Here is a 27,500-nt window from a genome sequence, read left to right as displayed (position 1 = left end):
AAGGAAGGAGGAAAGAAAGAAAAAGAAAGAGAAAGAAAGAGAAAGGGGAGAGAGGAAGGAAGAAGGGGGAGGGACGGAAGGAGAAAAGAAAGAGAAAGAAAGAAAAAAAGAAAGGAGAGAGAGAGAGAGAGAGAGAGAGAGAGAGAGAGAGAGAGAGAGAAAGAAAGAAAGAAAGAAAGAAAGAAAGAAAGAAAGAAAGAAAGAAAGAAAGAAAGAAAGAAAGAAAGAAAGAAAGAAAGAGGAAGGAAGGAAGGATGGATCAGCCCTCGGGAGTCAAAAAGTGCAGGTGACAAACCCCTTTTCTGTCCCCTCCACACGTGACACCTCAGAGAAGGACGCAAGGCTTTGACATGCCCGATATGGGTCTCCCTCCTCCTCCTCCTCAGGAGGTGCTGGGAAACTTCTCCAAAACCATTCAAGGACGTCGGCCTTCCCATCTCGTCAAGCACAAGCATCTCCAGGAAGCCGGGCACGCATGCTCTGAAAGCTACTGAGAACATCTCCCCACCTCCAGAGGAAGGAAGATGCCACCCCTTGGAGGTGGCCAAGCCCCAGCCGGGCAGCTCCAGAGCCTGCTGGAGAAGACCTGGAGCAGCTCAAAGAGGAGACACCAGCAGGGTCTCCCTCCTGTACAAGCACGCACCTTCAAACAAAACGAGAAGATTGTGGGACAGGAGCTCCTTGGTCCTCCTGGCTGCTCCAAGGCGAAGCCAGAGAGGGACGTTGGCATTGTAGACCCTTAGGTCATCTCAGCAGACCTTCACAAGACAGATCCAGACGGGCTTGCTCATCTGTGGCTTGGAGACCACGACACCGCAGAAGCAGACGCCCGACTGAAGGCAAAGCTGCAAGCAGACTTTGCTGGGGCTTAAAATTGGAAATCTGCTTTTTAAGGATGAAATCCTTCAAGATACCGTACAACATGGGGCTCTTCCACCTTGGCCCTTTGATGACTTGTGGACTTCAAGTCCCAGAATTCCTCAGCCAACGGACAAGGGAGTCGGTAAGTGTTGGGATTGATGGGGTGCAAAGTGGGGAAGAGCAGCTGATGGTTGCCTTGGAACCTAACTAACCTGTCAAGCAGGGGTCTTCCACCTTGGCCCTTTGACGACTTGTGGACTTCAAGTATACGGTCACTCATGCGCTCGTGACCTCTCGTTTAGACTACTGCAACGCTCTCTAGATGGGGCTGCCCTTGAAGACCACTCGGAGGCTCCAACTGGTACAGAATGCAGCCGCGAGAGTTGTGTTGGGAGTCTCCCGATACTCCCATGTTACACCTCTGCTCCGTGAGCTGCATTGGCTCCCAGTTGTCTTCCGGGTGAGATTCAAGGTACTGGTAATGGTGTTCAAGGCCCTACATGGCAGGGGTCCGGAGTACCTGAGGGAACACCTGCTGCCGGCATCAACTTCCCTCCGCCCTGTGCGCTCCCACAGAGAGGGCCTCCTCAGGGTGCCACCGGTCAGAGAATGTTGTCTGGTGGCCCCCAGGGGGAGGGCCTTCTCTGTGGGCGCTCCGGATTTATGGAATCGGTTGCCGGTCGAGCTTCGGATGGCACCCGACCTTCGCTCCTTCCGACGCGATCTGAAGACTCACTTATTCGAACAAGCCGGCCTGGCCTGATGGGGGATGGGTTGGGATTTTACTGTTGTTTTTTAACATATCTATTTATTGTTTTAGCTTGGGCATTGTGTTTAATTCTTTTTTAACTTTTGTATTTTTGTATTTTTATATGTTTGCCCTGTTCACCGCCCTGAGTCCTTCGGGAGAAGGGCAGTATATAAATAAAATTATTATTATTATTATTATTATTATTATTATTATTATTATTATTATTATTATTATTATTATTATTATTATTTATTTATTTTTATTATTATTATTATTATTATTATTATTATTATTATTATTATTATTATTATTATGTCCCAGAATTCCTCAGCCAATGGACAAGGGAGTCGGTAAGTGTTGGGATTGATGGGGTGCAAAGTGGGGAAGAGCAGCTGATAGTTGCCTTGGAACCTAACTAACCTGTCAAGCAGGGGTCTTCCAACTTGGCCCTTTGACGACTTGTGGACTTCAAGTCCCAGAATTCCTCAGCCAGGCATGCTGGCTGAGGAATTCTGGGAGCTGAAGTCCACTCCTCTTAAAGTCTACATCAGGGGTCTCCAAAGTTGGCCCTTTGATGACTTGTGGACTTCAAGTCCCAGAATTCCTCAGCCAGGCATGCTGGCTGAGGAATTCTGGGAGCTGAAGTCCACTCCTCTTAAAGTCTACATCAGGGGTCTCCAAAGTTGGCCCTTTGATGACTTGTGGACTTCAAGTCCCAGAATTCCTCAGCCAGGCAGGCTGGCTGAGGAATTCTGGGAGCTGAAGTCCACTCCTCTTAAAGTCTACATCAGGGGTCTCCAAAGTTGGCCCTTTGATGACTTGTGGACTTCAAGTCCCAGAATTCCTCAGCCAGGCACGCTGGCTGAGGAATTCTGGGACTTGAAGTCCACAAGTCATCAAAGGGTCAAGTTGGAAGGCCCCCTGCCATACAAGGTCAAAAACCCTTGGAAATAAGAGATATATTTTTTAAAAAAGAGCCCCCCAATTTTGTACCTGCTACTTGTGAGTTCTGTTAAAAGTCCAACGCTATTGTTCTGTTTACCGTCGTCTTTTCCTGTGCTGCTGAATCTGGAGCCAAGTTTTTATTCGGGACTTTCATTGCTCTGCCCTGCTTCTTCCACCTGCTTGGTCTTCTTGATAGTCCTCACTGAGGACACTCAACAGCCCTGTAACTCAAGCCGCTTGCTGATTGGCTGCTGGGGGTCCTCAGCAAAGCATTCACAATCCCCAGCACACCTGCAGGTTGAAGGGAAAGGGGGATTGTGACCTCATTGGATGGGAGGAGAAGGACACACACTGGGCCTCGCGGCCAGCGATATTAAAAATAAAATAAAATGTCGAGACTCTAGAACAGACACGTCAAACACAAGGCCCAGATGCGGCCCGCGAAGTGATTTCATGTGGCCCGCGAAGCCATCCTGGAAACAGTGAAGGAACGGCCCCCACTGCCTTGGCCCTGGCCCAGAAACCCTCCTTCTTCCAGAGACCCTCAGATCTGTCCCACTCCTGCCCAGGCCCCCATAGGCACCCTTGATGCGAACGATGTAGAGCTGGCCACGCCCACCCAGTAGGCCATATGCACTCTAGCCACGCCCACCCAGTAGGCCACACCCACCCTGGCCACACCCACCTGGCCCCGAGGGCAACCGCAATGCTGATGCGGCCCTCAATAAAATTGAGTTTGACACCCCTGCTCTAGAACAGGGGTGTCAAACTGGTTGCCTCGTGCGGAGGCCGGCCCCAGCACAGCTCCAGCAATGCAAAAAAAAAAAAGTTACGATACGTCGCAACACATCATGGCATGGCAAATTGGACACCCGTGCCCTAAAAAGTGTGCAGATAAGAGCAATAAAGATGATTAGGGGACTGGAGGTTAAAACATATGAAGAACAGTTGCAGGAATTGGATATGTCTATTTTAATGAAGAGAAGGATTAGGGGGGACAGGATAGCAGTCTTCCAGTATCTCAGGGGCTGCCCCAAAGAAGAGGGAGTCAAGCTCTTCTCCAAAGCGCCTGAAGGCAGGAGAAGAAGCAATGGATGGAAACTAACCAAGGAGAGAAGCAACCTAGAACTAAGGAGGAATTTCCTGACAGTTAGAACAATTAACCAGTGGAACCACCTGCCTACAGAAATTGATCCCAGGACGTGTGTTTGGAAAAGAGAGGGACATTCTCAACTCATGAAGGCAGCTGAACATGAACATTTAACCGTGCAGATTGTGTGCTTGTGTGTCTGTCTGCTTCCGCATATCTGTATCTTCATCTATCTTTATATCTCTATCTCTCATCCATCTATCTATCTATCTATCTATCTATCTATCTATCTATCTATCTATCTATCTATCTATCTATCTACCACAGATGATAGATGTACTGTGGTGGTGCAGTGGTGAGAATGCAGCATTGCAGGATGACTCTACCCACTGCCGACAGTTCGATCCTGACCGGCTCAAGGTGGATTCAGCCTTCCATCCTTCCATATTGGTAAAATGAGGACCCCGACCACTTAGAGAGGGCTTTAAAAGCACCACGAAGCGGTACGTAAGTCCGAGTGCTACTGCTATCTGACCTTATGGGGGTTAAGGTGACAGCCACATACCAAGAGCACCTGTAAGCTGATCTCAGCTGATCTCCAGATACTAAGCTGGGACAGATGGGGTTATGAGGACGATGTAGTTTTGACCAACCCCATTTTTGCTCCTCCAAAGAGAGCCCCGAAGGACCACCCCCCTGAAATCGGGACACCAGGCCCCTCCTCCCCAAAAAGAACATTGGGAGGCAATCCTTGGCTTACGACCACAACTTTATGTTGCCCGCCATTTATGTTGCTAAGCGACCTATTCGTTAAGCGGCTCCCACTCTATTTTACGACCTTTTCTTGCAATCGTCATTAAGGGAATCAATTGCAGTTGTTTTAAGTCAGCCAGGCGGTTGTTAAGCGAATCTGGGCTTCCCCGTGGACTTTACCCGTCGGATGGTCACCCAGCAGGCTGCAACCGTCATAACAGGAGTCCAGACGTTTGATCACGTGACCCTGGGGAGGCTGCAATGGCCGTTCAGCCTGAAAAATGATCCCAAGTCCCTTTTTTTTTCCCCCAGGTGTTGCAACTTCGAAGGCTCACTAAAGGAACCGTTGTTAAGTGGAGGACGACCTCGGTACGAAGTTCTTGGGGGGGGAGGAAAAACCCACGCAAAACAGCTGACAAAAGATGCCGATCTTGTTCAAACAGCCGGACTGAAAAGTTTCCCAACGTTTTACAAGCAGGCAAGACCCCCCCCCTTTTTTTTTTAAATGCATCGGCCACAATTGCTCAAAATAAGAAGAGGAAGCAATTGGGGGGGGGGTTTGCGGAAGCCCCTCCTGCGGTTGGCCTTTCATTTGCCGAGATGAAGGCTCAGCTCTCTCTCCAGCCCCGCCACGAACTGGTCGTTCAGGAAGAGCAGCTGTCCGTGGGGCAGAAACTTCTCCAGGACGGCCTCCGCCCGGTCGGCCTTCAGCAGCGCCTCGCTCCCCGAGGTCAGGAGCTTCAGATGCTCCACCAGGAGCTTCAGGACGGCCTCGGCCAGCATCAGGTTTTCCTCGGGGTCACAAACCAGGACAAAAGCCAAGCCCTGGACCCCCAGCCAGAGCGCCGTTCCGTCCTCGGGGAAGGGGTCCCCTGCGGGGAGGCGGAAGACCCCGGAGGGGGTCTCCGGGAGAGAAACAGCTTCGTTGGGCAGCTTCCCCATGAGGGTCTGTTGCAGCCGGCAGGCTGTTTCCACCCGCCTGAGGACACAGAGGAAGCCAGCGGTCACACCACACTTCGTTGGGAGGAAAAGGGGAGGGGGTCTTCTCTCTTACAGCTGCTAGTTCAAAAAGTGTGGGGGGGGAGAGAGAGAGAAGGCTTTGGAGGCAAGGAGATGAAAGGAATCTTTCCCAGGAGACAGCCCCCCCCCTCCCCACTTTGGAGAGATGTGCCCTCCCAGGCTTGTCCAAATTGAAATTGGGATTAAAATCTTAGACCGTTTTCCAGCCAAGCGTTTCTCTTCGAAGCAGCTGGGAAGACGGGAGAGAAAGGGAGAGGAGAGAAAGGGAAGGAAAGACGGGGGAAAAACAGAGAAGGGAGGGAGGGAAAAATGAAGAAAGGAGGGAGGGAAAAATGAAGAAAGGAGGGAGGGAGGAATAGAGAAGGAAGGAAAGATGAATTGAATTGAACTGATTAAATTTATATGCCGCCCTTCTCCCCAAGGACTCAGGGCGGCTCGCAAGAATAAAAAGTTCAAAAAACGTAAAACACAAAATTTAAAACTTTTAAAATTTTAAAAAAGAATCAAACGACAAATGCACTAAATACATTTAGAATTCAGATGAGGGAGGGAGGGAAAAATAAAGAAGAAAAGGTGGAGGGAGGAAAAACGAAGGAGGAAGAGAGGAAGAAAGGAAAAAAAGGAAGGAAGGATAAAGGATGAGGGAAAAGGGCAGGAGAAGGAAAAGACGGGAGGGAGGAAAAGACAGAGAGGGAAGGATAAAGGAAGGAAGGAAGGAAGGAAGGAAGGAAGGAAGGAAGGAAGGAAGGAAGGAAGGAAGGAAGGAAGGAAGGAAGGAAGGAAGGAAGGAGGACTAGAGCAGGGAGGGAGAAAACAGGGACGGATGAAGGAGGGAGGGAAGTAGAGGAAAGAGGAAGGAAGGAAGGAAGAAGAAAGGGAGGGAGGGAGAAAGGGAAAAAGCAGAGAAGAAAAGAAGGGGGAGGGAAGGAGGGAGGGAAAAACAAAGGGAAGAGGAGGGAGCCCCCCCCCGGTGAGCCGGGGCACCCAGAGGCGGCATAGCCGCGCCTTCCCCCCCCCCTCACCTGGCCACCGCCAGCAGCCGCTCCTTCTGGGCCGGGGGCTCCTCCGCCGCCCCCGCGAAGACCCTGCAGAAGAGGAGCCGGCAGGGATCGGGCGCCTCCCCGCGCAGCGGGTGGATCAAGAAGGCGCGGACCATGGTGGGAGCAGGCTGGGCGGGGGGGGGGGGGAAGGGCAAGAGAGGGCCGGGCGGAGGGGGGGGTAACAGGCAGGCTAGGGGGGGTCCCCTTAGGTGCCCCACCGTCGGGGGTGCCCAGCTGTTGGGGGGGGTTAGAGAAGAGGCTGCCCCCTCCCCAAAAGCAGCAGCAGAGTTTCGGGCGTGGGGGGGGGGCTGCAGGAGACGCCCCCTCCCCTCTGAGCCCCTCCCGATGCAGGGCGTGTGTGAGGGGGTGGGGAGTGGGGGGGGGCGCCCAGCAGGCTCCGGAGACGCCGAGCTGCAGGAACGACCCTCGCTGGCTCTACCCCCGGAAGCCGAGAGACTACATTTCCCGACGGGACCCGCGCCGGACCGGAAGCGGAGCTAGACCGGCCGAGCCGGGGAGCCTCTTTATGATTCGCGCATGCGTTAAATTAGCCTCCGACCTCTCCGGGAAGGGAGGGAGGGCGGGTCTCACGTTTGTCCAATCAGCAGGAGGAGGAGCAGAGTGGGCGGTGTCCACAACCGAAGGCAGGGGAATGGCTGGACGTTCCAAAGGCTGGCCGCAGCGGATTGGCCCGCCTCGCAGAAGGGGGCGTGGTGCGGAGCCCGGCGGACACCTGGTGATCTGCCTTCTTAGAGCAAGTCTGCAAACTTGGCCGCTTCAAGGCTTGTGGACTTCAACTCCCAGAATTCCTCAGCCAGCCATGCTGACTGAGGAATTCTGGGAGTTGAAGTCCACAAGCCTTGAAGCGGCCAAGGTTGCAGACCCCCGTTTTGGAGAGAGTAGCTGAGGCCGCTTGGAGGTTTGTCTGTTGTCCTCGGGGTCACCCAAGCAGTGCAAATGAGCCTTCTGGGAAGGCTTGGAAACTTCCCATTTGCATCACTCAGGTGACCCCTGAGGACACTGGTCAACCTCCAGGTGGCCTCAACGACTCCCTAAAAGGAGGCAAAGGACCAGCTGTCTGCAAGGAGTATAATTTTTTATTTTATTTATTTTAATTCCATTTATATCCCGCCCTTCTCCGAAGACTCAGGGCGGCTTACGAGCTTAGCAGTAGCCTTCATTCTCTGTATATGCCTGCTTATTAGTCCTTATAAGTCCTTCCCTTCCTCCCACCATCCACTCGAAGCCGAGGAAGCTTCTGGGATAAGAAGTGAAACCTCTTCAAAGGAAAAACAAGAAAGTCCAGTTGCCTCCTGGAAAAAAAGCACCTTTGGGATAACCCTGAGCTGGATTTATCCCCAGAGTCATTCAGTCTCTTCTCCCAGAATCCCTGGCCGTTGTCCGAATCCAAACCTGCCACTGAGCCGGGGTGGAGGCAGTGTCGGTGGAATGCGGCTACCCTCCCAATCTTTTCCCACTCCCCCTTGCGAAGAAAGCGAGGCCACAATCCCCGATCCGATCCGTAACCTAGCCATTTATTCAACTCTCCGGTTACATCTCACGCACGGGGCAACTCAGCAAGGAGACACTTTTACAAGGACATTCTCTAGGGGGGTGGGAAATAAGAGAACAATTTAACAAGGGTCGGAACAATTAGCCCCAGCAACAACAGGCAGTACAATCTCTCCAACGCACCCCCCTCTCCCTCCCTAAGCGGTGACTTCAAGCCTTAGGTGTGTTGAAACCATTAAAGCACCAGTCAGATGCGGGGACGACAGAATTGCCACCATGTCCCTGGAGTGGTGTCTGTTATGTGTGAAAAATCCAGGACACGTGCGCAAAATCCAGGACATGCGGACATGTGTGCAAAATCCAGGACATACGGACATGTGTGCAAAATCCAGGAAATACGGACAGTGCTCGGTTGAGTCTGGAAAAAGCTCTTCCCACTTCAAGCATGTAAGGTTGCTGGCTTTCTCCATCATGCCAAATGCTTTTCTCCCACCACGCAAAACCGTGGCACGGGCACACGTGCCAGGGGACACCCCACACACACACACACACACAGCCAGCCGGGCAGTTCCTCAGTGCCGTCACCTCCAAAAGGAAGACCATGAACGGCTTCCCACCTTGCGATGCACGGAACGGAGAGCCGCGTCAACTGTGCCACAGCCCTTGCAAGCAACTTTCTGTCCTTTCCACAGATCGCAAAGGGCAACCGTGAAGCCCCAGAATTTGGAGTGTGCAAAAGGGAGGTCTAGATACATCTGGGCCCAGCTGAGGCTTTCCAGATGTGCGAGGCAGGGCCCAGGGGCTCTTTGCAGCACATCTGGAAGGTCTGAATTGCTGAAGGCAGATCTCTATAACTCAACTGCAGGGACCACAGGAGCGTCTCTCACAGTGCAAGGCAAATATTTAGGAATTTGGGCCCACCCTCTCCAGAATTATCCCCCTATCCCAAATTCCTTGCCTACTCTTCACTTCCCACTCCAAAAGACTAATGTCTCCTGCCTTTTCCTCCCCCTCCTCCTCCTCTCCCATCTAGAATTCGTCCCTCCTCCCCTCCCTTCCCTTCAGCACTGCTGCCATGATTCCAGGCTTAATTAAACTCAACACTTAAAAGGCACTGTTTAAACTTTGCACAGGCATACTACAACCTGTGTTGGGGGGGGGGGGAAATACCACGAAACGGGCATTGATCGTCATCAGCCAGGTATTAAATAGTGGTTTTCTTTTTTTTTTGGGGGGGGGGGGGGCTTGGTCAACCTTAAGAGTGAGTTTTCCTTAAAAAACAAAAAAAACCCTTATATTCTTCTTTATAGGTTAACAGTAGAGCAGAGTTTAAACTTGCCTCAAGAGATTTCTTTTAAGCGCGCGCACAAACACACACACACAACATTGCCATTGAAAAAGGCTTTGAGGATTTAACTCAACAGGAACTCCACCTCCAGTTGAAGCAACATTTCTCAAACTCGGCCTCTTTCAGATGGGTGGACTTCAACTCCCAGAATTCTCCAGCCAGCATGGCTGGGGGATTCTGGGAGTTGAGGTCCACCCATCTGAAAGCAGCCCAGCTTGAGAAACCACCCATTTAAAGACTCTGAGGCTGGGATGGATGCACCAAAATCCACAGTAACTTGCATCCTGACTCCTATCCAAAATAAAAGGCCCAGTACCTCTCTCCCCCTCCCCATTCTACCTCAAACCCCCATCAAAGTGACCCCCCCATCCACACACCTGCAGATCACAGCTTAAAAGAAACCAACCACACTGCTTCATTAAACCAGAAGGCCAAGATCCCCAAAGCTCGAAAGAGTTCGATCATTTGCAAGAATTGAGTCCTTCCTGTGCAAATTCAGGGGTTTTTTTTGTTTTTAAGTGTGGCGGCTCCTGTCCCGGGGAGGGGGTGGTGTAAACAAGTGGTAAACTAGGTGGATGGAGAAGGGAGACGGGAGCAAGAGAAGTTAAATTCCTCCCCCCCCCCCCCAGTGACGTATTTTGCGCTTGAGTTTGACGGATGGAGGCAAAAGGAGCTGAACTTTTTAAATCAAGGCTGGTTCTTGCTTTGGAGTGGAGGAAAGCGTGCTTTCAACTTAAAACGGGACAACTTTAAAAACGGTGGACAGTCTCCAGCATCAAGGTTGCTCCTTCCAGGCCTGTCACGGAGGCCAAAATAAAAATACAAATAATAATTTAAAAAAAAGAGTCCTTATGGGAGTAATTTCCAACCTGGATCAGCCCCAGCTATTGTGGGAAGCGAGGTAAGCTGACAGGCTTGGCTCCTTCAGCGAGTTCCTGTTCCATTTTTAAAAACTGCTCTGCACTATTGTGTTGCTGTGGTTAGGTGGGGGTCTCCCAGTTTTTCTCCCCCGCCCCCTGCCTGCAAAGACCCCAGGGCATCCCCTTTCCGCATGCAAGCCAAAACAGGGCTTCTCCCCAATGAAAAGAGTTTTGCTGCCAGGTTAAGTTCTTAAGTGAGTCATTGTGGAATCTCCTTCCGTTTCAAGCAATCTGTACGGGTACACAGAGGTTACACCACACATACAACTCCAGAGACAGGTGGGAAACACGGCAAAGTCGTTGCCACTTTCTTGCCTCGCTTGCCCTCACAAGGAAGACGGGCGGGACCTCAACGGCGCACGTCCACGTCCACTCACCATCGTGACGCAGCGCCTTGAGCAACCGCAACACACAACTTTGTGTCGCCGGGAAAAAGACGCTCCCCACGGCAGTGTCCTTTGCTCTTCCTAACAGGCACCCGAAGCAGGTAGCTTATTGGATTCAAGAAAACTTTCTGCTCAGCTTTGCCGTCACCAAAATCCACAGAGCGTTAATTTTCACAAGGCTTCGTTGGCTTCCGGCGTGCCCGACGGAGCAGAATGACACCGTCGCAAAGGTTCTGTATCCTGCTCTCCGCAAAAACGGAAGCGTGCCGGAATAGAACGGGGCAGTTTGGAGGGAGAATCTGTATTTCCTTTGCCCTGCAGACGTCTTGTCCTGGATAGGTGCACGGCAGGAGACGCTCTGCCCAGGATACACGCCGAAGATGCCCCATCCAGCCTTCCTGCCCGCCCCCCCCCCCGCCACTGAATGCAAACTATCCCCCCAGCCCACCCCCAGTGCTTCTTCCGCCCCTCAGAAGTTCTGCAGACGGTTGTAGAGTTCTCGCTTGCTCTTCTCTCCGGCCCACGTGCGGCTTTTCAGACGAAAAGTGCGCAGGTCCTCCTTGAAATCCTTGTGGTGCATCGGACGGTAGTTCTGTGGGTCGCAGTGACTCTGGGGGGGGAGGGAGGAGGAGAGCAAAAGATCAGCCCCTCCCCAACATAGCAATAGCCCTTAAGACTTATGTGCTGCCTTTAAAATCATCTCTAAAGCGGAGTCAGCATATTTGCCCCCAACAATCAGGGTCCTCATTTTACTGATCTTGGAAGGAGGGAAGGCTGAGTCGACCTGGAGCCGGTCAGGATCGAACTCCTGGCAGTGGGCAGTCAGCCTGCAATGCTGCATTCTCACAGCTCATCTATCATCTATGATAGAGATAGATAGATAGATAGATAGATAGATAGATAGATAGATAGATAGATAGATAGATGATAATGATAGATGATAGATGATACATATAGATAATAGATGATAGATGATTGATAGATATGATAGATATGATAAATTATATAATGATATGATATATAGATAATAGATGACTGATAGATGATAGATATGATAGATGATATAGATGATAGATATGATAGATGATATAGATGATAGATAGATAGATGATAGATAGATAGATAGATAGATAGATAGATAGATAGATAGATAGATATAGATAGATAGATAGATAGATAGATAGGCAGGCAGGCAGGCAGACAGACAGACAGACAGACGATATGGAAGGATAGAGAGGAGGAGAGATAGATAGAAAGATAATAGATGATAGATAGGATAGATGATTGATAGATGATAGACAGACAGATAGATAGATAGATGATAGACAGTTTTTGTATAGGCTGACTGCGGCGAGAATCCTTTACATGCAGAAATGGAAAGAACGGGTGGAAAAGCTGAGGGAATCGGCAAAGGTGGGGAAAATTAATGCTTGTAAACCGAGAATCAAAATACATCCAGTTTTTTGTTTCTACCGGGAAGCCAACTTTTAGATCGGAAAACAGGAAATTTTGACTTTGGGATTCACAGACCGATTAAGCAGCTGGTTATAGAAATGGCTAGTATTAAGCGTGCGAAAGTAAAACAACTAAGGCTGTGATTTGATTTGGGGTTTTATTGCCCTGAAGGGAAAAAAAACAGATGGAAGTCAATATTTCCCCCCCCCTTTTTCCCCCCCATTCTCTTCTCTGTTGACCCAGAATTAGGAGACCGCTTAGGAAGCATCAATTGTGAATATGCGAAGATGGCCCTGCTGTCTTTGGGCACTTGCAGAGTTGTGGATGCAGATCATGAAAGGGCAGCAAGGAAAACATCCCATGTCCTACTAACCCACCTGGGATCTCTTTAGGGAACCCCCCCCAAAGGGAACATTTTTAGCTAATTCTGCTTTCTCCCTTCTTATCTACTGCGTGCCAAACTTGCTGGGTGAAATCTTGATCTTATGTGTGTCCGCTTTGCCAGGTGGATTGCTTATTACGTCATCAGAAGGAATAAATACAAGGATTTCTCCTCATTCGGGACTTTTGGGAGTCTACCTCTGCGAAGATCTGACCTGGAAAGTTAACACCACCCAGGTGGCCAGAAAGGACCAACAGAGACTCCACTTCCTCAGGGTCTTGCGGAAGAACAGGGTAGAACAACGGCTAATGACCCTCTTTTACCGGTCTATGATAGAGAGCGTCCTCTCGTACTGCATTGTGGTTTGGTATCCTGGTCTGACAGCCGCGGATAGGAAGGCGTTACAGAGGGTGGTGAGCACAGCACAAGACATTGTGGGCTGTCCCCTGACACCGCTGGATGACCTCGCCAGGGCCCGCTGCCTTGGAAGAGTGAGGAAGATTCTCAGGGAGGACTCACACCCTGGTCGGTACCTCTTTACTCTCCTACCATCGGGTAGGAGATACAGGAGTATAGCCAGCCGCACCAACAGGCTGAAAAACAGCTTTTATCCGTGGGCTGTTAGGCTTTTGAATGGGAAATAATTTTATAAACTTTATGCACGATTGACTTGCGAGGCCGGTGCGCTGTGCAATTAGCTCACGTGGTGTAATAAGATGGAGGGTTTGTGTCACTGTAAGCTGGGGGTGGGGGCACGAAGGGAGGCTCAGCTAATTTCAATGTACACATGGTTGTACTTTGACAGTAAAGGTTCATTCATTCATTTTGATCAAAACAAAGGTGTAATTCTTTGTTTGAAACCTCGGCTCAGGAGCTTCTTTTGGCTCTTTTAAATTCCTGAGTAACGCTGGGGCAATTGTGTGAATCTTGGGAAGAAACCTTATGCAAGCGAAGATCTGGGGTTCAGCATAAAACCCTTTGCACTCTCTTAAAACGTTCTTCCTGGGCAGTTTAGCTAGAGAAATAGCATCTTGAAATTCTCTTCTCTGCCTGTTGTGCTCACAAGATGGTCTTTTCCGAGCGCAGTCCCGGCTTTTATCCGTGGGCTGTTAAGGCGTTTGAACGAGAAATAACTTTTGTGAATTTAATGCAGAATTGACTTGGGAGGCCGGCGGTGTGTGGTGTAGTTGGTTCACATGGTGTAGTAAGATGGAGGGTTTGTGGTCACTGTGTGTTGGGGGGGTTGGGAGCACAAAGGGAGGCTCAGCTCATCTCAATGTACACATGGTTGTACTTTGACAATAAAAAGGTTCATTCATTCCTTTAGAGGAGCCGAAAAGGCAACTTCTGCTTTCCTGCAAATTTTTCTTTTTTTTTTAATTTTTATTTTATTTTTATTTTTATTACATTTATATCCCGCCCTTCTCCGAAGACTCAGGGCGGCTTGCAAGCTTTACTCGAGCAAAACCTCCATCTCCTTTCTCTCCCTTTCCCTAACTATCTTTATTTCCACGTGTATTTTTACGTTGTGATAATCTCAACGCAATTTTTTAAAAAAAAAATAAATAAATAAATTAAAGCTCACCTGATATTGGGGGAAAAATTCTTTATAGCCCCCTTTCAAGATGTACAGCTCCGGGTAATGGAGAGATGGGTAAGTATTGCAAGCGCGGTCTTTCTCCCGAAGGAAACGGCACCTTTGGGAACGAGAGGCCAAGGATGAACGGCCGCCACGAAGCACAACGTCACAACAGCCCCAGCCTCCCCCTTTTATTTCCCTGCAGGAGCCAGGCAAAGTTGGCAGGATAAAGGCGGTCCTCGACTTACGACCGTTCATTTAGGGTTACAACAGGACTGTAAAATGGGACTTATCGCCGTTTTTTCCTCTCCCGCTGGCGAGGCCGTGGCGGCCTCCCCAGGGTCACGTGATTTACATTCAGACGCTTGGCGGATGACTCACATTTATGACGGCCACGGCGTTCCCCCCCCCCGGGGGGGTGTGTCACGTCATCCCCTTTGGCGACCTTCTCACGAGCAAGGACAATGGGGGAAAGCCGGATTCGCTTAACGACCGCGTCACTAACTTTAAAAATGGCCGTGATTCACTTAATAACGGTGGCAAGCAAGGTCATAAAATGGGGCAAACTTCACTTGACAAATGTTCCAGTTGATAACGTGGGCTCAATTGTGGTCGTAAGACGAGGACTACCTGCACTTACGACAGTCCGTTTAGTGACCAAAGTTACAACGGCATTGGAAAAAGGGACTTAGGACTGTTTTTCACACTTAATGACTGTTGCAGCATCCCCCATGGTCACGTGATCAAAATCCAGACGCTTGGCTCCATATTTACGACGGTCGCAGCATCGCCCGGGGGGGTCACGTTGTCCCCTTTTGCGACCTTCTGACAAGTGAAGTTCACAGCTTAACTGCAGGGATTTGCTTAAGGACAGCGGCAAACAAGGACATAAAATGGGGCAAAACTCACTCAACAACCGTCCCGCTTAGCAATGGAAATTTGGGACTCAGCGGTGGTCATAAGTCGAGGAGACCGCCTATAGAGTCAAAAAAGTCAAGATGGCGGCCGGTCTCGTGCAATGCAAGCTCAGCTTTTTGATGGGTGGCGACAGAGTTTGTGAACCTTAAGAGCGTTGGGGTGCAAGCGGGCGACAGCCGGGTCCCCCCCCCCCAAAAAAAAGGGCGGGCAGAAGGGGAGACTTACATCCGGGGTCCTCTTTCTGACGAGAACTCGCAGTGGAAAACCACGATGACCCGCTTGGCTGCATCCGAGGGGACGATGGGCTTCTTGAGAAGGAAGTCTTCCACGTCCTTCTCCAGGGGGAGATTCACAGCCCCCTGGAAACCAAGCGGAAAAAGGGGTTCATCATTTCAAAGGTGCTCCCCAAACGGGGGAATGATGGGGACTTTTATGACTCGTGGACTTCAACTCCCAGAATTCTTTGAGTCAGCCATGCAGTTATTATTCGTGGACTTCAACTCCCAGAATTCTTTGAGCCAGCCATGCAGTTAATATTCGTGGACTTCAACTCCCAGAATTCTTTGAGTCAGCCATGCAGTTAATATTCGTGGACTTCAACTCCCAGAATTCTTTGAGCCAGCCATGCAGTTATTATTCGTGGACTTCAACTCCCAGAATTCTTTGAGCCAGCCATCCAGTTATTACTCGGGGACTTCAACTCCCAGAATTCTTTGAGCCAACCATGCAGTTATGACTCGGGAACTTCAACTCCCAGAATTCTTTGAGCCAACCATGCAGTTATGACTCGGGAACTTCAACTCCCAGAATTCTTTGAGCCAACCACGCAGTTATGACATGTGGACCAGGTACCCACCCACCCAGGTTACCATCTTCCCATCCGCCTCATCCAGGCCAACCTGCTGATTCGCGCCAAGAAGCTGCAGCTGAAGAACTAACCTTGATGTGGCCGCCTTCGTATTCATATGGGTATCGACAGTCCACGATCACACAGTTTTCAATGAGGTTGTTGAACTGGCCGTTCAGGACCGCCACCATCTGCAGGCAAAGAGAGGGTTAAAAAGAAGCCCCCAACTCCGCAGATATGTCTGGCAAAGCTTGTTGGTTGGGGGATTCTGGGAGCTGAAGTCCATCCGGCTTAAAGAATGCTGGCTGAGGGATTCTGGGAACTGAAGTCCACCCATCCTAAAGCAAGCTGGCTGAAGGATTCTGGGAGCTGAAATTCATCCAGCTTAAAGCAAGCTGGCTGGGGGAATCTGGGAGTTGAAGTCCACCCGTCTTAAAGCATGCTGGCTGGGGAATTCTGGGAACTGAAGCCCACCCATCTTAAAGCACACTGGCTGGGGATTCTGGGTGTCCACCCTTCTTAAATCACGCTGATGGGGGATTCTGGGAGTTGAAGTCCACCCATTTTAAAGCATGCTGGCTGGGGAATTCTGGGAACTGAAGTCCACCCATCTTAAAGCACATTGGCTGGGGATTCTGGGAGTCCACCCTTCTTAAATCACGCTGATGGGGGATTCTGGGAGTTGAAGTCCACCCATTTTAAAGCATGCTGGCTGGGGAATTCTGGGAACTGAAGTCCACCCATCTTAAAGCACACTGGCTGGGGATTCTGGGAGTCCACCCTTCTTAAAGCATGCTGGCTGAGGGATTCCGGGAACCGACGTTCAACTCCCCGAATTCCCCAGCCGGCATGCTTTAAAGATGATGTTCTCGAGAAGAACAGATCTTGAGGGTCCTTCCTTACCATTTCTGGAGAAATGTACTTCAGGTCTTGGTGTTTCCCTTCCACCGTCTGGAGGACGAAAGCCTAAGAGAGAGGAGAGGGCAGGAGGCCGTCAGCCCACCGTCAGCCAAGAGAGACGCCCCACCCGATCCGTCACTTGCCCCAGGGAGAAGAAGCCAAGCGGGACCCCCCTTCTCGTCTTCTCAGCCAGCCAATACCTTGGAGAAGTCGCCAATCAGCTCGCGCTGGTCCTGGTCCAAGATGTTGGCAATCTCCAAGGGGCAACAAGAACGGGAGCGGACCAGCCGAGGCATCTAGAAGAACAGGACATTTTGGGGAGGGGGTGATAAGAGCATTGCTTCTCACCCCCCACCACCTACACCTGTTGGGAGACCAAAAGAGCTCTTGGGCCTGCCAGGAAGTAGCCCGAGCACCTCTGGGAACGAGAGGCCAAGGATGAACAGCCGCCACGAAGCACAACGTCACACCAGCCCCCCCTCCCCCTCCAGCCTCCCCCTTTATTTCCTAGCCGGAGCCAGGGAAAGTTGGCAGGATAAGGGCAGTCCTCGATGTACGACAGCTCACTTAGTGACCGTTCAAAGTTACAACAGGACTGAAAAATGGGACTTATCGCCGCTTTCCCCCCCCCCCCGCTGGCGAGTCCGTGGCGGCCTCCCCAGGGTCACGCGATTTACATTCAGACGCTTGGCGACTGACTCACGTTTACGATGGTCGCGGTGTGGGTCCCCCCACGGGGTCATGTAATCCCCTGTGGCGACCTTCTGACGAGCAAGGACAACGGGGGAAAGCCGGATTCGGACCCCTGTTGGCCAGCTCTCCCCGGAGACCCTCAAGGATCCTCTCGCTCCCCCCCCTCCCCAATGCTGGAGACGACCGAAAAAAGACAGTCTTCCTGACACCATTCAACCGATCAACTAAACCAGGGGTGGGCAGCCTTGGCTCTTTTATGACTGGTGGACATCAACTCCCAGAATTCCTGAGCCAGCCACACTGAGGGGAAAAGGGAGAGGTTTCCAAGCTGAGCCATGGCTGACTCAGGAATTCTGGGAGTTGAAGTCCATGAATCACAAAAGAGCCAAGGCTGCCTACCCCTGGCCTAGGCCACTTTATGACTTGTGGACTTCAACTCCCAGAATTCCTGAGCCAGCCTGGCTCAGCTTGGAAACCTCTCCCTTTTCCCCTCAGTGTGGCTGGCTGAGGAATTCTGGGAGTTGAAGTCCACCAGTCATAAAAGAGCCAAAGTTGCCTACCCCTGGCCTAGGCCGCTTTATGACTCGTGGACTTCAACTCCCAGAATTCCTGAGCCAGCCACACTGAGGGGAAAGGGAGAGGTTTCCAAGCTGAGCCATGCTGGCTGAGGAATTCTGAGAGTTGAAGTCCACCAGTCATAAAAGAGCCAAGGTTGTCTACCCCTGGCCTAGGCCTAGGCCGCTTTATGACTGGTGGACTTCAGCTCCCAGAATTCCTGAGCCGGCATGGCTCAGCTTGGAAACCTCTCCCTTTTCCCCTCAGTGTGGCTGGCTGAGGAATTCTGGGAGTTGAAGTCCACCAGTCATAAAAGAGCCAAAGTTGCCTACCCCTGGCCTAGGCCGCTTTATGACTCGTGGACTTCAACTCCCAGAATTCCTGAGCCAGCCACACTGAGGGGAAAGGGAGAGGTTTCCAAGCTGAGCCATGCTGGCTGAGGAATTCTGGGAGTTGAAGTCCACGAGTCATGAAGGGGCCATAGTTCCCCCATGCTGGCTGAGGAATTCTGGGAGTTGAAGTCCACGAGTCACAAAAGAGCCAAGGTGGCCTACCCCTGAACTAAACCCAGGTGCAAAGGGCTAGGAGAGCTTTAGCAAGACAGAACTGGGGTCCTTCCCCCCTGGAAGACCCCTGCCCCAAACGCACAGCTGCAAACAGGCCAATTTGCTTCCCCCCCCCCGCAAAACCACCTGGGAATGGAGGGGAGGGGGTCTTAGCACCCCTGCAGGGAATCCCAAGGAGGCCTCAGCTGCACTGCTGCTATTGTGGGCTTCAGCTCCGGGGCTCTGCAACAGGTACAAAGGAACCCCCCCACCCCCCCCAACCCCGCCCCAGCCTCACCGGTTCCTCCGCCTTCTCCACAATGGCGTTGCCAGTGAGGCTCTTCCGCCGCTTGGTCTTCACGGGGGTCTCTTTCTCCTGGGCCCGGTCCAGCCGCTTCAGGATGGGCCGGATGACCGTGCTGGGCATGGAGGGGGAGCGGAAGAGGCGCTGGCACCGGGAGCTCCTGGACATGCCCTGCGGGAAGTCGGGGGGGGGGAGGAGAGGTGAGCGGGAGGGCTCCAGCCCAGGATGGAGAAGGAAGAAGAAAGGGGGGAGGGGGAGGAAGAGGAGGAGGAGGTGGAAGAGGAAGAGAAGAAGGAGGAAGAGAAGGAAGAGGAAGAAAAAGAGGAGGATAAACAGAAGAAGAAGAGAAAGAGGAGAAGGATAAAGAAAAGGAAGAGGATAAAGAGGAGGAGGAAGAAGAGAAGGAAGAGGAGGAAGAGGAGGATAGAGAAGCAAGAGGAAGAGGAAGAGGAAGAAGAGAACGAAGAGAACGAAGAGGAAGAGGAGGAAGAGGAGGATAAAGAGAAAGAGGAGGAAGAGGAGGAGGAAGAAGTGAAGGAAGAGGAGGAAGAGGAGGAGGAGGAGGAGGAGGAGGGTGCCAAGCTCATTCTGGCTTCTCTGCAAAGAGGCTTTTACTGCTCCACAATGCTGGCAACGCCCAAGGCCCGCCTGCTCAATCACAGTACCCACGTTCAGAAATAATCGCTGGGAAGGAGTCAAAAAAGTCAAAATGGTGGCCACAGCAGCAATGCATTCTGGAGGTCCAGAGCCCAGCTTAGCCCCCCCTCCTCCCCTCAAAGGAGGGGGACGCAAGAGCTGCCAGCTGTCTGCCATCCACTCAAGGCTGCCCCCAAAGCATGGAACGGAATGGAATTTAGAATGGAACGGAACAGAATAAGGAATAGGAGTGGAGTGGAGTGGAGTGGAAAGAATAGAATAGAATAGAATAGAATAGAATAGAATAGAATAAGAATAAGAATGGAATGAGAATAGAATAGAATAGAATAGAATAGAATAGAATAGAATAGAATAGAATAGAATAGAATAGAATAGAATAGAATAGAATAGAAAATATGAAATAGAATAGAATAGAATAGAAAATATGAAATAGAATAGAATAGAATAGATATTGTGAAAGAATAGAATAGAATAGAATAGAATAGAATAGAATAGAATAGAATAGAATAAGAATAAGAATGGAATGAGAATAGAATAGAATAGAATAGAATAGAATAGAATAGAATAGAATAGAATAGAATAGAATAGAATAGAATAGAATAGAATAGAATAGAATAGAAAATATGAAATAGAATAGAATAGAATAGAAAATATGAAATAGAATAGAATAGAATAGATATTGTGAAAGAATAGAATAGAATAGAATAGAATAGAATAGAATAGAATATAGAATAGAATAGAATAGAATAGAATAGAATAGAATAGAATAGAAAATATGTAATGAAATAATAGAATAGAATAGAATAGAATAGAATAGAATAGAAAATATGTAATGAAATAGAATAGAATAGAATAGAATAGAATAGAATAGAATAGAATAGAATAGAATAGAATTGAATAGAATAGAATTAACAATAGGAAAGAATGAATAGAATAGAATAGAATAGAATAGAATAGAATAGAATAGAATAGAATAGAATAGAATAGAATAGAATAGAATAGAATAGAAATAATAGAATAGAATAGAATAGAATAGAATAGAATAGAATAGAATAGAATAGAATAGAATAGAATAGAATAGAATAGAATAGAATAGAACAGCTGGAAGGGACCTTGGAGGTCTTCTAGTCCAGCCCCCTGCTCAGGCTCAGGAGGTTGACGCCAGCCTTAGCCAGCCAAAGTAGAACCACCGACCTCCACTTTCCAACCTCCCTTCTCCCCGTAGGCAAGCAGGGCAGCGAGGCATGCGTGACACCCCCCACCCTGCCCCCACATCGCAGGGCCCACCTGCTCAACTTGGATCGGAAGACTGCCATCCCCCACACCCTCCTCCCCGGAGGGCAGAGGGCTTGACGTACCAGGCCGGGTTCGGCGTTGGCTTTCACCAGTGGTGCCGTCAGCAGGTTCTCCATGCCCGAAGGCAAGTCTCCCTCACCCTGGAAGAGGAAGGAGGGTGCAGGGTCAGGCCAGCAGGCGAAGGGCATCGGGACAGGCCTGGCCGGCCAGGGCGACCCCGTCGCTTCCTTCCCAAGCTGCCTCCTGGCTGCCGCAGGCAAGCAGGCCCCGTCCTTTCCCAGAGGTTGGCCAGCGCGTTCAAAATACAGGTAAGTCCTCGGCTTACGACCGTTTGCTTAGTGACCGTCCCGGGTTACAAACGGCAGCGAAAACGAGGGGCCCTTTTTTCCCCCACCGAGAACCGTTGCGGCATCCCCGCGGTCGTGCGATCAAGATTCGAACGCTTGGCAGCTGACTTATGAGGGTGGCAGCGTCGTGCGGTCACCTTCTGACAAGCAAAGTCATGGGGAGGGGGCAGACTTGCTGACTTAACCGCCACCTCACTTAGTGACAGAAGTTCCGGTCCCAAATTGTGGTTGCAAGGCAAGGACTTCCCGGTATATTTCAAGAGTCAGCCAGCGTCCGCCCCGCCCCGCACCGCCCCACCAGCAGTCCACAAGGTCTCCGGCCGAGACCTTTACCTTCAGCTCCTCTTCGTCCAGGACTTCCAGAAAGCCATCGTCGTCGTCGTCGTCGTTGTTCATGAAGGACGTCAAGGAGGAACGGCGCAGGTAGACCGGGCTCTCTGGATTGACGTTCTCCTTCTGAGGGCTGCAGAACTGAAGAGCAAGGATCCGTAAGGTCGGCAGCCTGAGCTTCTGTTGGCAGTTTCCCAGGCAATCACGTCGTCCCAAGAGCGACTCGGCTAAAGTTTCCCAACCGGGTGCCCACCATCTCCCATTGGCTGCGGAGTCCAAGCGATTCAGCTGGGAGCTGCAGCCCAAACCATGTTCGGGCAAGTCCCAAAGCTGCTTTTTTTCCCAAAGGCAACGGGACTTCCTTGGTTTTTGGTTTCGAAAGACGTTTCACCTCTCATCCAAGAAGCTTCTTCGGTCAGAACTGAAGAAGCTTCTGGGATGAGAAGCGAAACCTCTTCAAGAAAAACCATGAAAGAAAGTCAGTTGCCTTCGGAAAAATGACCTTTGGGACAACTGTGGCCTGGATGACCAAGAGGTTCAAGGGGGGAGGGGGGTTGAGCCACGCACCCTTCAGAATAGCCCCCTCCTGACCACCCCCCTCCAGCCAATCCATTTCCTTTATGGTAGATCTAGAAGGGCTGGTGTGTTTGGGGACCCTGCCACACCTGCAAGATATCCTGGAATAGGACCCAGTAAGTGTATCTTCTCTGGGGCTGCCCCCACTCTTTGGAACAGCAGCCCCTGTGAAATCTGGTGACCCCCCCCCAAAAAAAACCCCTGCCTGCTTGCCTGCCTGCCTTCCACAACACGTGAGGCTTTGAACAGCTCGCCTGCAGACGTTGTGGGTGCTCCACCACTGGAGTCTTTTAAGAGGAGACCGGACAAGCATTTGTCAGAAATGGTATAGGGTTTCTTGCTTGAGCAGGGGGTTGGACTAGATGGCCTCCCAAGGTCCCTCCCAACGCTGTTATTCTGCTATTGTCTTCCCAAGGACCGAGAATCGGACGACCTGCTGAATTATCGTCGGGCCCCGCTCGGAATCACTGTGGGCAAGTTGGACGGCTGTATAAATTTGTTAAATACACACATCAGCAATTTTTGAATTGGCTCTTTCGGATTGCATTTTTGTATTTTGCTTTATTATGTCTCTCTCTCTTTTTTTTTTTCTTTTCAAAACGATGATTTGCCCTCGATCAAATACACCGCCCTGGGCGCTGTGCTGGGCAGGGCAGCTATATAAATCGACCCAATCGATAAAAGGAAAATAAAAGCAAAATTGCAGCACACACACACACACAACCACGCCTGCACCCCAAACCCACTTCCCCTTTGACAGCCGGCACTCACCAGGAGCTGCGGGGCAGAGTTTGGTCTTGGGGCGAAGGGCGCCCGCTCCCCCTGACCCCCCGGCAGGCGGCTTGTAGGCCGGGGGGGCTTCTTAAAAATGGCCCCCTCCTGTGGGAAAGAGACAAATCTAAGCAGGCTGCAATTTTAGGAAGCCAAGAAATGGAGGGGTGGGAGGGAAGGGAGGGAAGGAGGGAGGGAAGAAGGGAGGGAAGGGAAGAAAGTAAAAGAGGAAAATGGCTAAGTAAGAAAGGGGAGAGGAGGAGAAACAGGGAAGGAAGGAGGGAGGAGGAGGAGGGAAGGTAAGGGAAGGAAAGGAGAGGAGGAGAGGGAGGAGGAGAAAGGGAGGGAAGGGAAGGAAAGGAGGAAGGGGGGAAGGAAAAGGGAAGGAGAGGAAAGGGAAGGGAAGGGAAGGGAAGGAGGAAGGGGGGAGGGAAGGAAAAGGGAAGGAGAGGAAAGGGAAGGGAAGGGAAGGGAAGGGAAGGGAAGGGAAAGGGGAGATAAGGGAAGAGAAGGGAAGGGAAGGGAAGGGAAGGAGAGGAAAGGGAAGGGAAGGGAAGGGAAGGGAAGGGAAGGGAAGGGAAGGGAAGGGAAGGGAAGGGAAGGGAAAGGGGAGATAAGGGAAGGGAAGGGAAGGAGAGGAAAGGGAAGGGAAGGGAAGGGAAGGGAAAGGGAAGAGAAGGGAAGGGAAGGGAAGGGAAGGGAAGGGAAGGGAAGGAGAGGAAAGGGAAGGGAAGGGAAGGGAAGGGAAGGGAAGGGAAGGGAAGGGAAGGGAAGGGAAGGGAAAGGGGAGAGAAGGGAAAGGGAAGGGAAGGGAAGGGAAGGGAAGGGAAGGGAAGGGAAGGGAAAGGGGAGAGAAGGGAAGGGGTCAGGGCCAGGGCCCTTCACTTACATGCTCCGTGAGGCTCTGGGGGGCAGCCGGGGGGTTCTGGCCGGGGCCGTTGCACTGCCTACAATGCGAAATGTTCCTGAGGATGGGGCTGGAGCCCAAGAGCCTCACCTGGGGAGAGAGAGCAGCAGGTGAGGGACGAGGAGGAGGAGGACTTCTGCCGGGGGGGGGGGGGGGAGTTGTCCAGGGCTGGCCCAGGGCCCAAAAGGCCTCCAGACCAGCCATGCTGTGCCTCAGTTTCCTTCCCCCCCCCCCCGCAAGCCAAGCAGGGCCACCTTCCGAGAGGGTCAGAAACGCTCCCGGGTCCGGGGGTGTGTGTGTGTGAAGGGGGGGAGGGCTCGCTTCTCCAGGCAGGAAGATTTGTAGGCCAGGTAGTCCTCAGCTTACCACACTTCGTTTAATGACCGTTCAAAGTTACAACAGGCACTGAAAAAAGAGACGCGGCCCTTTTTCACTCGCAAGCTCTGCAGCATCCCCAGGGTCATATACGACCCACACTCCGATGCTCGGTCGTTGGGGGTTCATACTTACGACGGTCGCAGCGTCCCCGGGAGGGGGGGTGGTGTCGCACGATTCCCCTCTTGCGACCTTCCGACCAGCAAAGTCAATGGGGCCAGCCGGATTCACTTAACGACCGTGCGGCTAACTTAACAACTGCAGCGATTCGCTGAGCCGCTGCGGCAAGGAGGGTCGTAAAATGGGGGCCACATTCCCTTAGCACACGTCTCACTTAGCAACATAAACGTTCGGGCTCAATTCCGGCCGTTAAGCCGAGGACTGCCTGTACAAAGCTTCCTGCCACCAATAAAACGGGGGCCGCCGCAAGCTGCCCCAGGCCGACAATTCGGCGGCCCTGTTTCCCTCCCTAGAACTCGAACTCAGGGCCTCCGCCAGGCTCCCAGGGACGCAGAGGTCCAGCAGACACTGCAGAGACATCGAAGGCACGTGGGCGGCATCAGGCAGGTGGTGTCCCCTGCCCGGGCACCCACGGCCCTCGGGCGAACCAGCGGCCCCCAACCTTTGGGGCGCCAGGGACCGGTTCCGTGGAGAGAAGCCGTGGTTTCACGTGTGGCCTGTCTCCCACGGACGGGGCTCCGTTTCTTTGCGTGGACTGGTTTTGGGCGTGCCGTGGACAGGTGCCGGTCCACAGAACAGGGGTTGGGGACCCTCGGGGTGAAGGATCAAGCCTCACACGGAGGCCTCATCCCCCGTGTACCCCCGATTTCGAACTAACCCACAGACCGGCGTTACCCCGCCCCCCCATGGCGGCCCAACCCCGGCTAGATCGGCTCAGGTTTCCTCTGCAAAGCCCCCCACCCAGAGCCCACCCGGGGGTCCCCACCCGGAGGACTCAACCAAGGAGAAGCAGCGTTTACCGGTAAGGACTTGATTCTCCGAAGGGGAAGCGATTCCCTGCGGCGGAAAGGAAAAGAAGAATTAGGATTTCTGATGATCACCTGACTCCACCAGACCCCACCCTTCCAACAGAGCAAACAAAGCCTGCTGGGGAATTCTGGGAAGTCCACAGGTCTTAAAGTAGCCAGTTATGGACAGCTTTACTACTGTACCCGGTGTTTCTCAACCTCGGCAGCTTTAAGATGTCTGGACTCCAACACCCAGAATTCTCCAGCCAAACACATAGGATTTAAACGCCCAGAATTCCCCAGCCGATCATGTATGATTTAAACGCCCAGAATTTCCCAGCCAAACACATAGGATTTAAACTCCCAGAATTCCCCAGCCAAACACATAGGATTTAAACGCCCAGAATTCCCCAGCCGATCATGTATGATTTAAACTCCCAGAATTCCCCAGCCAAACACATAGGATTTAAACTCCCAGAATTCCCCAGCCAAACGCATAGGATTTAAACGCCCAGAATTCCCCAGCCGATCATGTATGATTTAAACACCCAGAATTCCCCAGCCAAACACATAGGATTTAAACTCCCAGAATTCCCCAGCCAAACACATAGGATTTAAACTCCCAGAATTCCTCAGCTGATCACATACAATATAAATTCCCAGAATTCCGCAGCCAAACATTAGAATTTAAACTCCCAGAATTCCCCAGCCAGTCATGCCAGCTAAAAATATACAGGTAGTGCTCAGCCACAACTGAACCACAACATTTCTGTGACTAAGTGAGACAGTTGTTAAAGTGGGGGGGGGGGCTTTTTGGCCCTGTTTTACATCCTTCCTTGACACCGTTGTTAAGTGAATCCCTGCAGTTAAGTTAGTAAAACGGTTGTTAAGAGAATCTGCCTTTCCCCCACTGACTTTGCTCTTCAGGAGGAGGTGGCAAATGATCTCGGGGCGCTGCAACCGTCATAAACACGAATCAATGGCCGAGGGTCTTGAATTTTGATCCTGCGACCCCGGGGAGGCTGCGACGGTCGTCAAGCGTAAAAAGAGGGTCCTGAGTCACCTTTTACAGTGCCGTTGTAACGCTGAACGGGTCACTAAATGGAAGCTTGTAGGTTGAGGGATACCTGTGGCGGGTGGCATCGCCACTGACGCATTTCCAAATTAAAGGAGCACGGCAACCCGAGTGCCCCCTCCCCTTTAGACCCCTCCCCTTTTCAAACCTCTCCGTCAAAACTAGGGCTGAGCTCCGTCATCCCATCTTTTCCTACCTTTCCCTCCTCCCCGCCCGCCCCCCCGCCTTCCTTTCCAACCTCAGCAGCTCTTGCTGCAGAAGAGGGACCGACTCCGGGCCCCATGCTCCAGCGGGGCCCCTTTCTCCTCCTGACGGCATTCCTCGCCTCCCTCCCAGAGGGTTGGTCTAGCAGGCCTTTAGGTGCCCACACGACGCCAACTCCGGCTTGTCACCGAGCTCTCTAGAGAGAACAAAGCAGCTCCGGCTGATATGCTAGGCCAGGGGTAGGCAACCTCGGCTCTTTTATGACTCGTGGACTTCAACTCCCAGAATTCCTCAGTCAGCTGAGAACAAAGCAGCTCCGGCTGATATGCTAGGCCAGGGGTAGGCAACCTCGGCTCTTTTATGACTCGTGGACTTCAACTCCCAGAATTCCTCAGTCAGCTGAGAACAAAGCAGCTCCGGCTGATATGCTAGGCCAGGGGTAGGCAACCTCGGCTCTTTTATGACTCGTGGACTTCAACTCCCAGAATTCCTCAGTCAGCTGAGAACAAAGCAGCTCCGGCTGATATGCTAGGCCAGGGGTAGGCAACCTCGGCTCTTTTATGACTCATGGACTTCAACTCCCAGAATTCCTCAGTCAGCTGAGAACAAAGCAGCTCCGGCTGATATGCTAGGCCAGGGGTAGGCAACCTCGGCTCTTTTATGACTCATGGACTTCAACTCCCAGAATTCCTCAGTCAGCTGAGAACAAAGCAGCTCCGGCTGATATGCTAGGCCAGGGGTAGGCATCCTCGGCTCTTTTATGACTCGTGGACTTCAACTCCCAGAATTCCTCAGTCAGCATAGCTGACTGAGGAATTCTGGGAATTGAAGTCCACGAGTCATAAAAGAGCCGAGGTTGCCTACCCCTGTAGCTAGGCGAAAATATCGGGGGATCGTCCGGGATGTAGGTCCAAGCACCCTGTGGGGTCTTTCTTCGCCCCCCCTGACCCCTTCACGCCCTCCCAGGCTGGGCCTCCATGTGCCCCCACCCTCAAGAGGCCTCCTTTCCTCCTCCATTGAGAGCCTGCGGTGCGGAAAGTGGGGAGGGGGCTTCTGCTCCCACCCACCCCCCACCCACCCCAGCACGCTTGGCTGGGCCCAATTCAATTCCAAAGACGACAACAAAGGAAGGCGTTCAAAGGGGACATTTCGGGGGCCTCCACAATCGTTGCCCCACCTGCATGCAAATT

General features: G+C 51.6%; 3 protein-coding genes across 7 annotated transcripts in view; all 3 read right to left on the bottom strand.

Moving 5' to 3' along the window:
• The window catches only part of LOC308670553 (C-type lectin domain family 4 member F-like), a 17,212-nt gene extending 14,299 nt beyond the window's left edge, over nt 1-2,913 (bottom strand). Inside the window, exon 1 of one of the 4 annotated variants that reach the window (XM_081332111.1) lies at nt 2,606-2,913. The gene's annotated coding sequence lies outside the window, so the exon portion shown is untranslated. The remainder of the gene's footprint in view (nt 1-2,605) is intronic. The other 3 variants (XM_081332109.1, XM_081332110.1, XM_081332112.1) reach the window with 3 other exon arrangements.
• A 1,381-nt stretch (nt 2,914-4,294) lies between these two features.
• AP5S1 (adaptor related protein complex 5 subunit sigma 1) lies at nt 4,295-6,907 on the bottom strand. Its single transcript, XM_081332929.1, has 2 exons — nt 6,443-6,907; nt 4,295-5,379 (listed from the first exon to the last, which is right to left on the bottom strand). The coding sequence occupies exons 1-2, from the start codon at nt 6,574-6,576 to the stop codon at nt 4,989-4,991; spliced, it is 525 nt and encodes a 174-aa protein (XP_081189055.1). The 5' UTR covers nt 6,577-6,907; the 3' UTR covers nt 4,295-4,988.
• A 4,173-nt stretch (nt 6,908-11,080) lies between these two features.
• CDC25B (cell division cycle 25B) overlaps nt 11,081-27,500 on the bottom strand; it is a 23,790-nt gene continuing 7,370 nt past the window's right edge. Inside the window, exons 4-15 of one of the 2 annotated variants that reach the window (XM_081332927.1) lie at nt 25,044-25,080; nt 23,671-23,778; nt 22,782-22,889; nt 21,438-21,575; nt 20,820-20,897; nt 18,799-18,975; nt 16,908-17,003; nt 16,711-16,773; nt 15,900-15,998; nt 15,186-15,319; nt 14,049-14,160; nt 11,081-11,236 (exon numbers count right to left, since the gene is read on the bottom strand). In XM_081332927.1, the coding sequence (XP_081189053.1) occupies nt 11,096-11,236; nt 14,049-14,160; nt 15,186-15,319; nt 15,900-15,998; nt 16,711-16,773; nt 16,908-17,003; nt 18,799-18,975; nt 20,820-20,897; nt 21,438-21,575; nt 22,782-22,889; nt 23,671-23,778; nt 25,044-25,080 (1,291 nt within the window). In that variant the 3' untranslated portion in view covers nt 11,081-11,095. The remainder of the gene's footprint in view (nt 11,237-14,048; nt 14,161-15,185; nt 15,320-15,899; nt 15,999-16,710; nt 16,774-16,907; nt 17,004-18,798; nt 18,976-20,819; nt 20,898-21,437; nt 21,576-22,781; nt 22,890-23,670; nt 23,779-25,043; nt 25,081-27,500) is intronic. The other variant, XM_081332928.1, reaches the window with a different exon arrangement.

The sequence above is a fragment of the Vipera berus genome (assembly GCF_964194415.1).
Source record: "Vipera berus genome assembly, chromosome: 7".
Classification (NCBI taxonomy): domain Eukaryota; kingdom Metazoa; phylum Chordata; class Lepidosauria; order Squamata; family Viperidae; genus Vipera; species Vipera berus.
Note: the sequence above shows the minus strand (reverse complement) of the source record. Positions and strands in the feature narration are given on the sequence as shown.